General features: G+C 43.0%; 1 protein-coding gene across 1 annotated transcript in view; it reads left to right on the top strand.

Moving 5' to 3' along the window:
- GSR (glutathione-disulfide reductase) overlaps positions 1-12,781 on the top strand; it is a 58,232-nt gene extending 45,451 nt beyond the window's left edge. Inside the window, exons 9-13 of the mRNA XM_031669462.1 lie at positions 861-1,019; positions 5,863-5,974; positions 8,606-8,737; positions 9,654-9,787; positions 11,030-12,781. Of these exons, the coding sequence (XP_031525322.1) occupies positions 861-1,019; positions 5,863-5,974; positions 8,606-8,737; positions 9,654-9,787; positions 11,030-11,179 (687 nt within the window). The 3' untranslated portion in view covers positions 11,180-12,781. The remainder of the gene's footprint in view (positions 1-860; positions 1,020-5,862; positions 5,975-8,605; positions 8,738-9,653; positions 9,788-11,029) is intronic.
- Positions 12,782-13,123: the final 342 nt, after the last annotated feature.

Raw genomic sequence — 13,123 nt, 5'->3', positions numbered from 1 at the left:
TTATATTTTATTTATATAAATATGTATTTGTATATTTGTTTTAATTAAATATATATTCTTATATGTATATTTTATTTATAAATATATATTTTTATATATACATATGTGCATATTTATTTTATATATATACACATATATATATATATCCAGGGAGAGGCACTAATTGTGCAGTTTGGAAAAGTTTCCTAGTGATGCTGCAATGGCCCATTTTCAAAGCACTGTGCTTAGGTTTACCACTTAAAATGTTATTACAGGGCCGGGCACCGTGGCTCATGCCTGTAATCCTAGCACTTTGGGAGGCCGAGGTGGGTGGATCATGAGGTCAGGAGATCGAGATCATCCTGGCTAACACAGTGAAATCCCGTCTCTACTAAAAACATAGAAAATTAGCCGGGCGTGGTGGCGGGCGCCTGTAGTCCCAGCTACTCGGGAGGCTGAGCAGGAGAATGGCACGAAACCGGTAGGCAGAGCTTGCAGTGAGCCGAGACCGCGCCACTGCACTCCAGCCTGGGCAACAGAGCGAGACTCCGTCTCAAAAAAAAAAAAAAATTGTTATTACAGTTTTCCAGAAGTACACTTTAAAATACTTGTTTTTAAAGTGAGGCATTACAATGGTGTCATGAGCTGACATTCCCAACCTGTGACTAGAAGATTTGGATCAACCCAGGGAACAGGCTTGATTTAAGGGAGTTCTAGTGTTGGTGGTCCTTGCGTAAAAGTGTATGTCTATGTTCGTATGTGGGATTCGGTGGGAATTTTCTTTAACACTAAAAATTCTAGTTTCCTCAGTATTTGCTTTCCTTCTTCCCCTGTCCTCCTCCAGCCTCCACACATGTGTAACACATTTTATTTGCCAATAGGTCAAGGAGGTTAAAAAGACTTCATCAGGCTTGGAAGTCAGCATGGTTACTGCAGTTCCTGGTAGCCTACCCGTCATGACCATGATTCCAGATGTTGACTGCCTGCTCTGGGCCATTGGGCGGGACCCAAATTCCAAGGGTCTGAGTTTAGACAAACTGGTAAGCTGGCTTGGTCTACCCAAAACATTCATGAATCTACTAGGAGCCCTATGGTTTTATTTTCCCCCCAGACACCCAAAACTTGGGTGGATTCCTTTGGATTCTTTTCTCTTTTTTCCATGTATTCAGCTTGTGATCAAATTTCATTGCTTCTTCCTTTGAAATTAGAAAAAAAAAAAAAGAGTTTTCTTTTATTTCCTTTTCCTTTCTTGTCTGGTTTTGTTTTTAGTTTTTGGTTTTTTTTTTGTTTTGAGACAAGGTCTTGCTCTGTCACCCAGGCTGGAGTTCAGTGGTGTCATCAAAGCTCACCGCAGTCTCAACCTCCTGGGCTCAAGTGATCCAGCCACCTCAGCCTCTGGAGTAGGTGCGACTACATGTGTGCCATAATGCCCAGCTAATTTTTTTATTTTTTATGTTTTTTAGAGATGAGGTTTCACCATGTTGCCCAGGCTGGTCTCCTCGGCTCAAGCGATTCGCCCATCTCAGCCTCCCAAAGTGCTGGGACTATAGGCATGTGCTGCTACATCTGGCCTTTTTCTTTTCTGTTTTCTTTTCTTTTTTTGAGACAGGGTCTTGCTTTGTCACCCAGGCTAGTGTACAGTGGCATGATCATAGCTCACTGCAGTCCTGAACTCCTGGGATTAACTGATCCTTCTGCCTCAGCATCCCAAGTAGCTGGAGCTACAGGAGTGTGCTACCACACCTGGCTAATTTTTAAGTTTTTTGTACAGATGGAGTCTCACTATGTTGCCCAGGCTGCTCTTGAACTCCTGGCCTCAAGTGATCCTTCCACCTGGGCCTCCCAAAGTGCTGGAATTATAAACATGAGCCTCCATGCCCAGCCAGCCTGCCACCTCTAACCTAGTTTCCTACTGGCCTCCCTCTTACAGACTTCGTTTTCGCTATGTGAATGTCTCTTTCAAGTCCTGTGCTGATCTCTTAGCGTCTATAGTAGGTAATCCAGATTGCTGGGTGGGTAACTGTCTTGTACATTGTACACAGGGATGGTAACAGATATGAAGCTGTCTCTCTTGGCTCTACCCACACTGTCTATATTTGTGGACAGTTGGCATTTTTACTTGTTCTTTTAAATGTTGAAGTAAAATCTAGAGTGGGAGCTTGGGGTGTGGTTCCCAGAGTTTGACCCGAATTTGAACCTTAGTTCTTGCGACATAACAGTTGCATGGCTTTGAGCAAGCAGCTTAATTTCTCTGCTTCAAGTGGTTCATATTCACAATGGGAATGAAAAAGGTCCTTGCCTCACTGGGTTATAGAGAAGAGTAAATGAAGAAGCGCATGCAAAGCAATTTATAACTGAGACCCTAGCTTACATTATGAACACAGTGAGTGTTCACCTGCTGTTGATAATGATGATGACTTTTCTGATATGCTATACTATTCTATTAGTAATAATAGAATATTTTATGTTTGAGGTGCATATATTTATTTTGTTTTTTTTTTTTTGGGGGGGGGGGGGGGACAGAGTCTTGCTGTGTTGCCGAGGCTGGAGTACAGTGTTGTGATCTCAGCTGACTGCAACCTCCGCCTCCTGGGTTCTAGCAATTCCCCTACCTCAGCCTCCCAAGTAGCTGGGATTACAGGCGTGCACCGCCACTCCCATTGAAATTTTGTATTTTTTTAGTAGAGACAGGGTTTCACCATGTTGGCCAGGCTGGTCTCGAACTCCTGACCTCAGATGATACCCCCACTGTGGCCTCGCAAGGTGCTGGGATTACAGGCGTGAACCACTGCACCCGGCCTGAGTGTATGTATTTGATAGAGCTGCTTGAGCAGTGTATACCATTTTGATTTATGTTCTAATACTAAATTTCTGTTGTAATATGGATTCCTTTTTTGTTTCTGTAAAAGGTCATTTTTCTGCATGTTAACTTAGAAAATATTCAGGGAGATGTTTTGATTGTAATCTTGTTCAATGACACTTAGTAAAACTAGTTTCCTATTTTCATATTAACAAAACTCGTCGGCCAGGCGTGGTGGCTCATGCCTGTAATCCCAGCTTTTTGGGAGGCCGACGCGGGTGGATCACCTGAGGTCAGGAGTTCGAGACCAGCCTGGGCAACACAGTGAAATGCCGTCTCTACTAATAATATAAAAATTAGCCAGGCATGGTGATGCATGCCTGTAATCCCAGCTACTTGGGAGGCTGAGGCAGGAGAATCACTTGAACCCAGGAGGTAGAGGTTGCAGTGAGCCAAGATCACACCATTGTACTCCAGCCCTGGCGACAAAAGCAAAACTCCATCTCAAAAAAAAAAAAAGAAAAAGAAAAACCAAAAGAAAACAACAACAAAAAACTAGTCATTCCGCTTTTCACCTTTCAAGAGACATTTTGCCATTGTACAGATATAAGCACTGGTAGAGTTTTCAACTAAATTTGCTAACTTTGTTTTGTTTTGTTTTGTTTTGTTTTGTCACAGGGTCTTGCTCTGTCACCTAGGCTGGAGTACAGTGGTGCCATCGTGGCTCACTGCAGCCTTGCAGCATCAAACTCCTGGGTTCAAGTGATTCTTCTACCTTTGTCCACCACACCTGGCTAATTTTTTAAAAAAATTTTTGTAGACACAAGGTCTCGCTGTATTGCCCAGGCTAATTTTGAACTCCTGGGCTCAAGCGGTCCTCCCACCTCGGCTTCCCAAAGTGCTGGGATCACAAGCATGAACCGTTGCACCCAGCCTATATTTGCTAAATGTTTGAAGAATGGGGCAAAAAAAAAGGTTCAGTCTCATTTGACATTAAGATATATTTATATAATGCAAACTGAGTGATTACTATGTGCTAGGTCTTGTCAACATGTTACTAATCTAATTTAATCTTGCTAGCAACCAGCAAGGTATAAGGAAGCCAGGAGCACAGAGATACTAGATAATTGACCGGGCTGTAAACTCTGTGGTGTAGGGAGAATGTCTGTATTGTCAGTGATGAAGTCAAAGTCTCATTTGTAATAGAAGCTCAAATATTTGTTGATAAACAGGAGGTTATACAAGGTCTCATAGTTGCAGAGCTAGGATTTGAATTTTGGTCTGTCCGTACCAAAGGTTGTACTTTTTTTTTTTTTTTTTTTTTTAGGCAGAGTCTCGTTCTGTTGCCCAGACTGGAGTGCAGTGGCGCCATCTCAGCTCACTGCAATCTCCGCCTCCTGGGTTCAAGTGATTCTCCTGCCTCAGCTTCCCAAGTAGCTGGGACTTCCCAAGTAGGGAAGTCCCATGCCTGGCTAATTTTTTGTATTTTTAGTAGAGACAGGGTTTCACCATGTTGGCCAGGCTGGTCTCGAACTCCTGACTTCAGGTGATCTGCCTGCCTTGGCCTCCCAAAGTGCTAGGATTTACAGGCGTGAACCACTGCACCCGGTTGGTTGTACTTTAAGCTCTATGGCTCCTTACTTCCTACTTCTGCCATATCTCTACTGCTCACATGTGCTTAGGATTTGCAAAGCCACATGATGAGCATTATACATCTTCTTAAAGCAAAAATTTGACCTCATGTAGTGAAAGATTTTTGGTTAAGGGAGACATCAGTATGTGGTTTTTGTTTTGTTTTGTTTTTCCTTTTATTCTGAGAGTCTGGAAAAAACATCAGTATGTTTTAGAGTAAAATGCAAAAGTTGCTTGGATTTTTAAAGATAAAATGGTAAGCTTCATAGAGATGTGCTTTTGGCCCAGCATGGTGGCTCACACATGTAATCCCAGTGCTTTGGTAGATCTAGGCGTGAGGCTCACTTGAGGCCAGAAGTTTGAGGTCAGCCTGGGAAACAGCAAGACCTATTCTATAAAAAAATGTTTAAAAGGCCAGCTGTGATGGCTCACGCCTGTAATCGCAGCACTCTGGGAGGTTGAGGCGGGTGGATCAGCAGGTCAGGAGATCGAGACCATCCTGGCTAACATAGTGAAACCCTGTCTCTACTAAAAATGCAAAAAAATTAGCCAGGCATGGTGGCGGGCACCTGTAGTCCCAGCTACTTGGGAGCTGAGGCAGGAGAATGGCATGAACCGGGGAGGTGGAGCTTGCAGTAAGCCGAGATCGTGCCACTGCAATCCAGCCTGGGCAACAGAGCAAGACTCCATCTCATAATTAATAAAGAAATAAATGTTAAAAAATTATCCAGGTGGTGGCACATGCCTCTAGTCCTAGCTACTCGGTGAGGCTTAGGCAGCAGGAGGACTGCTTAAGCCCAGGAGGCCAAGATTGCAATGAGCCATGATCACACCACTGCACTCCAGCCTGGGTAACAGAGTGAGACCCTGTCTCTAAAAAAAACTAAATAAGCATACAAATATGCTTTTGGTGACTGCTTAAGTCAGTGTGCCTCAGGAGCAGTGCTTCCATGGGACAAGTTGAAAAGCTGGACTCCAGAGGGATTCCAAGTGGCACACCTGATAGTTGAGTGATTCCTCTTCATGTCTACCTGGCCAGTTGAATTGTACATTGCAATGTCAAATCCCATTAAAATGCCTCGAAAGTGGATAAAATACTACCTTGTCCATTAAGGAAGATATGAAACTTGCCAACTTTTTTTTTCTAATTTTTAAGTTTTTAATAGAGGCAGGGTCTCACTATGTTGCCCAAGCTGATCTCAAACTCCTGGGCTTAAGGGATCCTCCCTCCTCAGCTTCTCAAAGTGCTGAGATTACAGGTGTGGGCCCACTGTACCCAGCTTGAAACTTGCCAGCTTTAAATGCCTTCCATGTTGCAGCTGAGTCTCAGGGTTTCTTGGAGATTCTGGCTGCAGTTCCCATATGAAATGAGGGAGGGAGATCCAGAGGTTTGATCTGCCTTTTTTTGTAGGTGGGCCAAGTGTTTACATGATGTCTCTTTGTAATTATAGGGAATTCAAACCGATGACAAGGGTCATATCATAGTAGATGAATTCCAGAATACCAACGTAAAAGGCATCTATGCAGTGGGGGATGTATGTGGAAAAGCTCTTCTTACTCCAGGTAAGGTCTCTTGCCTTCTTGGTGAGGGAGGGTCTGTGTGTTACCTGATCCATCCAGCTCTTCACTGTCAAATCTGCAGTCTGCTTAAGCAAAGTTAAAAGGATGAGTGTCTTTACGTTGTCAAAATGGTACAATGTGTTGAAATAGATATTGGTTGGATACCTGACATTATCTGAATAAAAGACTTAAAATGCTTAGCAGAGACTGAAATTTTCATGCAGACAATATGATGACCCTTTGCGGAACTCTCTTAAGTTAGGAGCAGACTTGTGCTTGGTGGCAGTGGAAGGAAGTGGCATTTGGAAGAAGTAATTTAGATTGGCTTTTTTTTTTTTGGAGACAGAGTCTCACTCTGTTACCCAGGCTGGAGTGCAGTGGCGTGATCATGGGCTCACTGCAGTTTCAACCTTCCTGGGCTCAGGTGATCCTCCCACCTCAGACTCCCAAGTAGCTGGGATCACAGGTGCATTTTTTGTAGAGACAGGATTTTACCATGTTGTCTTGAACCCCTGGGCTTAAGCAGTCCGCCTGCCTCAGCCTCCCAGAATGTTAGGATTACAGGCATGAGCCACCACACACAGCCTAGATTGTCATTCTTGTATGACTGGTCTTGATGCAACCAAGACTGATTTCCTTCTCTCCCGCATCCCATGCCTCAACCCGCTTCCTAAGCACCATTTCAAGCTCTGTCCTGTCTCTATCCATTAATGATGCCACTTGATCTACTATTAATCTGTACCCTTCTGGAACCTCATCAGCGATTCCAGTATGTCCCAGGGCCTTATATCAGGATATGAAACCTATGCCAGTCACACACTCAAACCCTTTTAGTTCCTTTAGAAAGTTCTTGCTCTTGGCTGGGTGTGGTGGCTCCCAGCACTTTGGGAGGTTGAAGGAGGAGGATCGCTTGAGTCTAGTAGTTTGAGACCAGGCTGGGCAACATAGTGAGATGTTGTCTCTATTAAAAAAAATAAAGATTTGGCTGGGCACGGTGGCTCACGCCTGTAATCTCAGCACTTTGTGAGGCCAAGGCAGGCGGATCACAAGGTCAAGAGATCGAGACCATCCTGGCCAACATGGTGAAACTTCATTTCTATTAAAAATACAAAAATTAGCTGGGCGTGGTGGCTCAAGCCTGTAGTCCCAGCTACTCAGGAGGCTGAGGCACGAGAATTGCTTCAACCTGGGAGGCAGAGGTTGCAGTGAGCCGAGATGGCGCACTGCTCTCCAGCCTGGCAACAGAGCGAGACTCCGTCTAAAAACAACAACAACAATAATAATAATAATAATAATATAGTAATAATAAAGATTCTAGGCACAGTGGCTCATGTTTGTAATCCCAGCACTTTGGGAGTGCAGTGGCACAATCTCAGCTCACTGCAACCTCTGCCTCCCGGTTGAAGTGATTCTCCTGTCTCAGCTTCCCAAGTAGCTGGGACTACAGGCACACACCACCACACCTGGCTAATTTTTATATTTCTAATAGCGACGGGGTTTCACCATGTTGGCCAGGCTGGTTTGGAATTCCTGACCTCGGCCCTGCAAAATGCTGGGATTACGGGCATGAGCCACTGCACCCAGCCAAGAATAAACTTTTAAGTGAAAAACAAAAATTACTGTTGCCGGGTGCAGTGGCTCACACCTGTAATCCCAGCACTTTAAGAGGTCAAAGTGGGCGGATCACCTGAGGTCGGGAGTTCAAAACCAGCCTGCCTAACACAGTGAAACCCCATCTCTACTAAAAATACAAGATTAGCCGGGCGTGGTGGTGCATGCCTGTAATCCCAGCTACTTGAGAGGCTGAGGCAGGAGAATCGCTTGAACCTGGGAGGTGGAGGTTGTGGTGAGCTGAGATCATGCCATTGCACTCCAGCCTGGGCAACAAGAGCAAAACTCCGTCTCAAACAAAACAAAACAAAACAAAACTAATTACTGTCAAGTTAATACGGTTATAAAATAGAACTAAAGATGCTCAAAACTAATATAGTTTGTTTCATAAATATTGTATTGAAAAGCTAATATCTTAATTAAGTAGATTAACTGCCAGGTAAGTGAGAACTTGTGAATGTGTCTTTTGGGAGTGGGGCCAGACAGGTTGAGCATCCCTTATCTGAAATGCTTGGGACCAGAAGTGTTTTCAATTTCAGATTTTGGAATATTTGCATATACATAATGAGATATTTTGCAAATGCGACCCAAGTCGAAACACGGAATTCATCTGTTTTACATATACCTTATACGCATAGTCGGAAGGTAATTTTATACAATATTTTAAATAATTGTGTGCATGAGACATAATTTTGCGTTTTTGACTGCAACCCTTCACATGAGGTCAGGTGTGGAATTTTCCATTTGTGGCATCACGGTGCTCAAACATTTTGGATTTTGGATTTTGAATTTCTGAATTAGGGATGCTCAACCTGTAATAGAATGTATAGAATTCTCATAAGCCAGTCATTCTGAGTTGTTTGCTGAGGCATGTATGTCTTCACTGTAGTCTAGATAGTGTAATGAACAATGGCATGAAACTGTCAGAACTAGGGCATTAAGCTAGATGGATAAATGGCTAGTGGAACAATTTAGCTATATTAAAATAGTAAGATAAACACTGATTTTAAAATATCTCCATAGTTGCAATAGCTGCTGGCCGAAAACTTGCCCATAGACTTTTTGAACATAAGGAAGATTCCAAATTGGATTATAACAACATCCCAACTGTGGTCTTCAGCCACCCCCCTATTGGGACAGTGGGACTCACAGAAGGTAGGTATTTAAAAACTGAAGGTAATTTGTGGTTTCCTTCCTCTTTCCCCTGCCCCCAACTTTAAATTAGGTCGCTGTCAGCTGATGAAACCTATCTCAGTCCCAGATTACGTTGCTTTTTGGTTCCTCTCTTGTCATAGTTCCAGTTTTTTCACCTACTAGTACTTCGAATGTACAGTATCTTTCCTTCACACCACCCTATCTCTTTCATCTTTTTTTTCTAGCTTTTTTATTTGAACTAATTTTAAATTTAAAGGAAAGCTCTAAAAATAGTACAAAGGACTCCTCTCTAACCTTAATATTTTTGCTTTTTCATTTTTTCGCTCTACACACACACATCACACACACACAAATACATCTTTCCTAAGAACTGGCCCTTACGTAAACTGAGTATCATTTTCTTTTCTTTGTTTTTTTGTTTTTTTTTGAGACAAGCTCTCCCGCTGTCACCCAGGCTGGAGTGCATTGGCATGACCTCGGCTCACTGCAACCTCTGCCTCTGGGTGCAAGCAATTCTTCTGCCTCAGCCTCCCAAATAGCTGGGACTACCAGACCTGCACCACCACCATGCCTGGCTAATTTTTTGTAGAGACAGGGTTTCACTGTGTTGCCCAGGCTGTTCTCAATCTCCTAGGCTCAAGCGATCTGCCTGCCTCCATCTCTCAAAGTGCAGGGATTACAGGCACAAACCACTGTGCCCGGCCTTTCTTTTCATCTAGAGGCAAAATTCCTCAGCCTTTCTTTTGTCTTACATGACACTGACATTTATTTTGTAGAATGTCTGTCATTTTGGTGTGGTTTGATATTTCCTCGTGGTTTGATTCGGGTTATGTTATTTCTGGCCATCTCCCTCTTTGATAGTTCAGTGTAATTGTTTAGTTTTCTGATAGATGCTTTTTTTTAATGTGCATTGTAGATGAGGCCATTCATAAATATGGAGAAGAAAATGTGAAGATCTATTCAACCAGCTTTACCCCGATGTATCATGCAGTTACCAAAAGGAAAACAAAATGTGTGATGAAAATGGTCTGTGCTAACAAGGAAGAAAAGGTAAGGAAAAATCCAGCAAACTAAATAGTGCTCTGCAAAATGGACAGGGATGGCAGTATTTTGCAGGGGTGGAAAGGAGGGAGACCAAGCCGGTAAGCCTTCTGATTCAACTGGGCAGGCCCACTTTGATCTGTCTTATATGTATTTTGGGGTTCTTCATAATATTTCATCGAGAAGGAGGTTCCACTCCTTTTAAAAAATAAGGATGATGCTGGGCATGGTGGCTCACACCTGTAATCTCAGCACGCTGGGAGGCTGAGGCGGGTGGATCACCTGAGGTCAGGAGTTCGAGACTAGCCTGACCAACGTGGTGAAACCCCATCTCTACTAAAAATAGAAAAATTAGCCTGGCATGGTGGTAGGCACCTGTAATCCCAGGTACTCCGGAGACTGAGGCAGGAGAATCACTTGAACCTGGGAGGCGGAGGTTGCAGTGAGCCAAGATCATGCCACTGCACTCCAGCCTGGGTGACAAAGTGAGACTCCATCTCAAAGTGAAAAAAAAAAAAAAAAAAAAAACAAAGAAGAGGAGAGGCCAGGCGCTGTGGTTCATGCCTATAATCCTAACACTTTGGGAGGCCGAGGTAGGTGGATTGCCTGAGCTCAGGAGTTTGAGATTAGCCTGGGCAACATGGTGAACCCCTGTCTCTACTAAAAATACAAAAATTAGCTGGGCATGGTGGTGCCATGAACATTCCTCAGTAGCCTGTGATTTCTGGATATTGAATCATGAAGGCTCCTTCTTAGTTATTTCTTCATACCAGTTATCATTCATTCAGTTGACAAACATTATTAGTCCATTCTTCTCAAGACTAAGAACTGCGATATGGAGAGGAATAATATGAAGAGCCGGCCATCAGAGGCTCTTTATAGGTTCAATTAAGATCAATTAAGATCACAATATCGGTCAGACAACGTGACTCACGCCTGTAATCCCAGCACTTTGGGAGGCTGAGGTGGGTGGATCACTTGAGCCCGGGAGTTCAAGACCAGCCTGGCCAAAATGGTGAAACCCCATCTCTGCTAAAATTACAAAATTAGCTGGGTGTGGTGGTGCATGCCTGTAATCCCAGCTACTCAGGAGGCTGAGGCAGGAGAAGCGCTTGAACCCGGGAGGTGGAGGTTGCAGGGAGCCGAGATCATGCCATTGCACTCCAACCTGCGCAACAAGAGTGAAACTCTGTCTCAAAAAAAAAAAAAAAGAAAGAAAAAGAAAAGAAGATGTTTCTCTTTTTTCCCCAGGTGGTTGGGATCCATATGCAGGGACTTGGATGTGATGAAATGCTGCAAGGTTTTGCCGTTGCAGTGAAGATGGGAGCAACGAAGGCGGACTTTGACAACACAGTCGCCATTCACCCTACCTCTTCAGAAGAGCTAGTCACACTTCGTTGAGAACTCAGAGACGCGTGTGGCTGGCAGCGGGACCCATAGATCTTCTGAAATGAAACAAATAATCACATTGACTTACTGTTTCAGTTTTATGTATTTCTTTATTTTAATCAGGATCTTCTGATAGTGGAAATTTTTAGTACATAGTAGAACTTATTTATGGAGTTAGAGATTTGTAATGTTATCCAGGATTGATTTTCATTTGATCACATCTCACAATAATTAATATTTTCAAGTTTTTTTTTTAATTAACAGCTCTGTGCTACTTTTTTTTTTTTTTTCTGTTTTAGCCTCATCCCAAATATAAAACTTTGTGAAGTACAATTAACTTAATGTACTTGAACAGAACTTGCTTTTTTTTTTTTTTTTTTTTTTTTTTATTGGTTTTTTTTTTTTCATTGCCCAGGCTGGAGTGCAGTGGCACTACCTCGGCTCACCACAACCTCTGCCTCCCAGGTTCAAGCGATTCTCTTGCCTCAGCCTCCCAAATAGCTGGGATTACAGGCGTGTACCACCACACCTGACTAATTTTGTATTCTTAGTAGAGATGGGGTTTCTCCATGTTGGTCAGGCTGGTCTCGAACTCTTGGCCTCAGGTGATCTGCCCGCCTCAGCCTCCTGAGGTACTGGGATTACAGGCATGAGCCACTGTGCCGGCCTGCTAATTTTCATAGAAGTTGATGGCAATTCTTCACTTGTAAACAATACCAGTGCACAGAACCTTTATATATTTTTTGAAACCAGTACTGTGCTCTTCATATAACAAAGCTGCTTCAAGGATGTGACCTTTTTCTAAAGGTATGTAATGTGAGAAGCCGGCCTGCCTTATTTTCTTTTTTATTTTTTCTTTTTTAAATCATTAAAAATGGTTTGTGGCCAGGCCCAGTGGCTCAGGCCTATAATTCTAGCACTTTGGGAGGCCAAGGCAGGAGGATCACTTGAGCCCACTTGTTTGAGGCCAGCATGCACAGCATAGCAAGACTGCATCTCTACAGAAAGTAAAAAAAATTACCCGAGTGTGGTGGTGTGCACCTGTAGTCCCAGCTACTTGGGAGGCTGAGGTGAGGGGATCGCTTGAGCTTGGGTGAGGTGAGGCTACAGTGAGTCCTAATCATGCCACTACACTCAATCTTGGACAACAGAGCAAGACCCTGTCTCAAAAAAAAAAAAAAAGTATGCATTATTTTTATGAGATGAAGTGCATCAAACTTGGGAAAGATTTGAGGAGGCTGGGACCCTCCTGGGAAAACCCACCTTGAAAACAGATATGAGAGACATTTAGAAGTGATTCCTACTCTCAGAAGGAGGTGGATTCAAATACTTCAAAAGTCCCTTCCTCTGCTCAGTGTTTATAGTTCAATGAATAATTTCAGTATTTGTATGTGTTCTTGTCATTTTATTTTTTTCTGAAAATCTTCCCAAAATTTGAAAATAAAATTAACAGCTTTTTCTTCTTATAAAATTTGTTACCATGAGCTTTAACTGGTACATAGGAAATTGGTTCATTTTCTAAGGGTATTTCACATTGGAGAATCGGTTGCCTGTGCTTACGGGGGTGAAAAGAGAGTTCTCGTATAAAAATAAAGATCAAAGGTATAAACGCAACATTTAGCAGATTAATGGTTGAGTTGGAAGAAAAGCCTAGAAATCATTTAGGTCTTTAACACTTTATTTCTATTAGGTTTTACCAGCTAGTTCAATTTTTCCATGATTTTCATTAGTCATCCAGTGTTACTGAATTCTTTTTTTTTTTTTTTTTTGAGACAGGGTCTCCATTTGTCGCCAGGCTGGAGTGCAGTGATGCGATCTCAGGTCACTGCAGCCTCCATCTCCCAGGTTCAAGCAGTTCTCCTGCATCAGCCTACTGAGTAGCTGGGACTACAGGTGCATGCCACCACACCCAGCTAATTTTTGTATTTTTAGTAGAGATGGAGTTTCACCATGTTG

Source organism: Papio anubis, chromosome 8 (assembly GCF_008728515.1).
Source record: "Papio anubis isolate 15944 chromosome 8, Panubis1.0, whole genome shotgun sequence".
In the NCBI taxonomy this organism is placed as follows: domain Eukaryota; kingdom Metazoa; phylum Chordata; class Mammalia; order Primates; family Cercopithecidae; genus Papio; species Papio anubis.
Note: the sequence above shows the minus strand (reverse complement) of the source record. Positions and strands in the feature narration are given on the sequence as shown.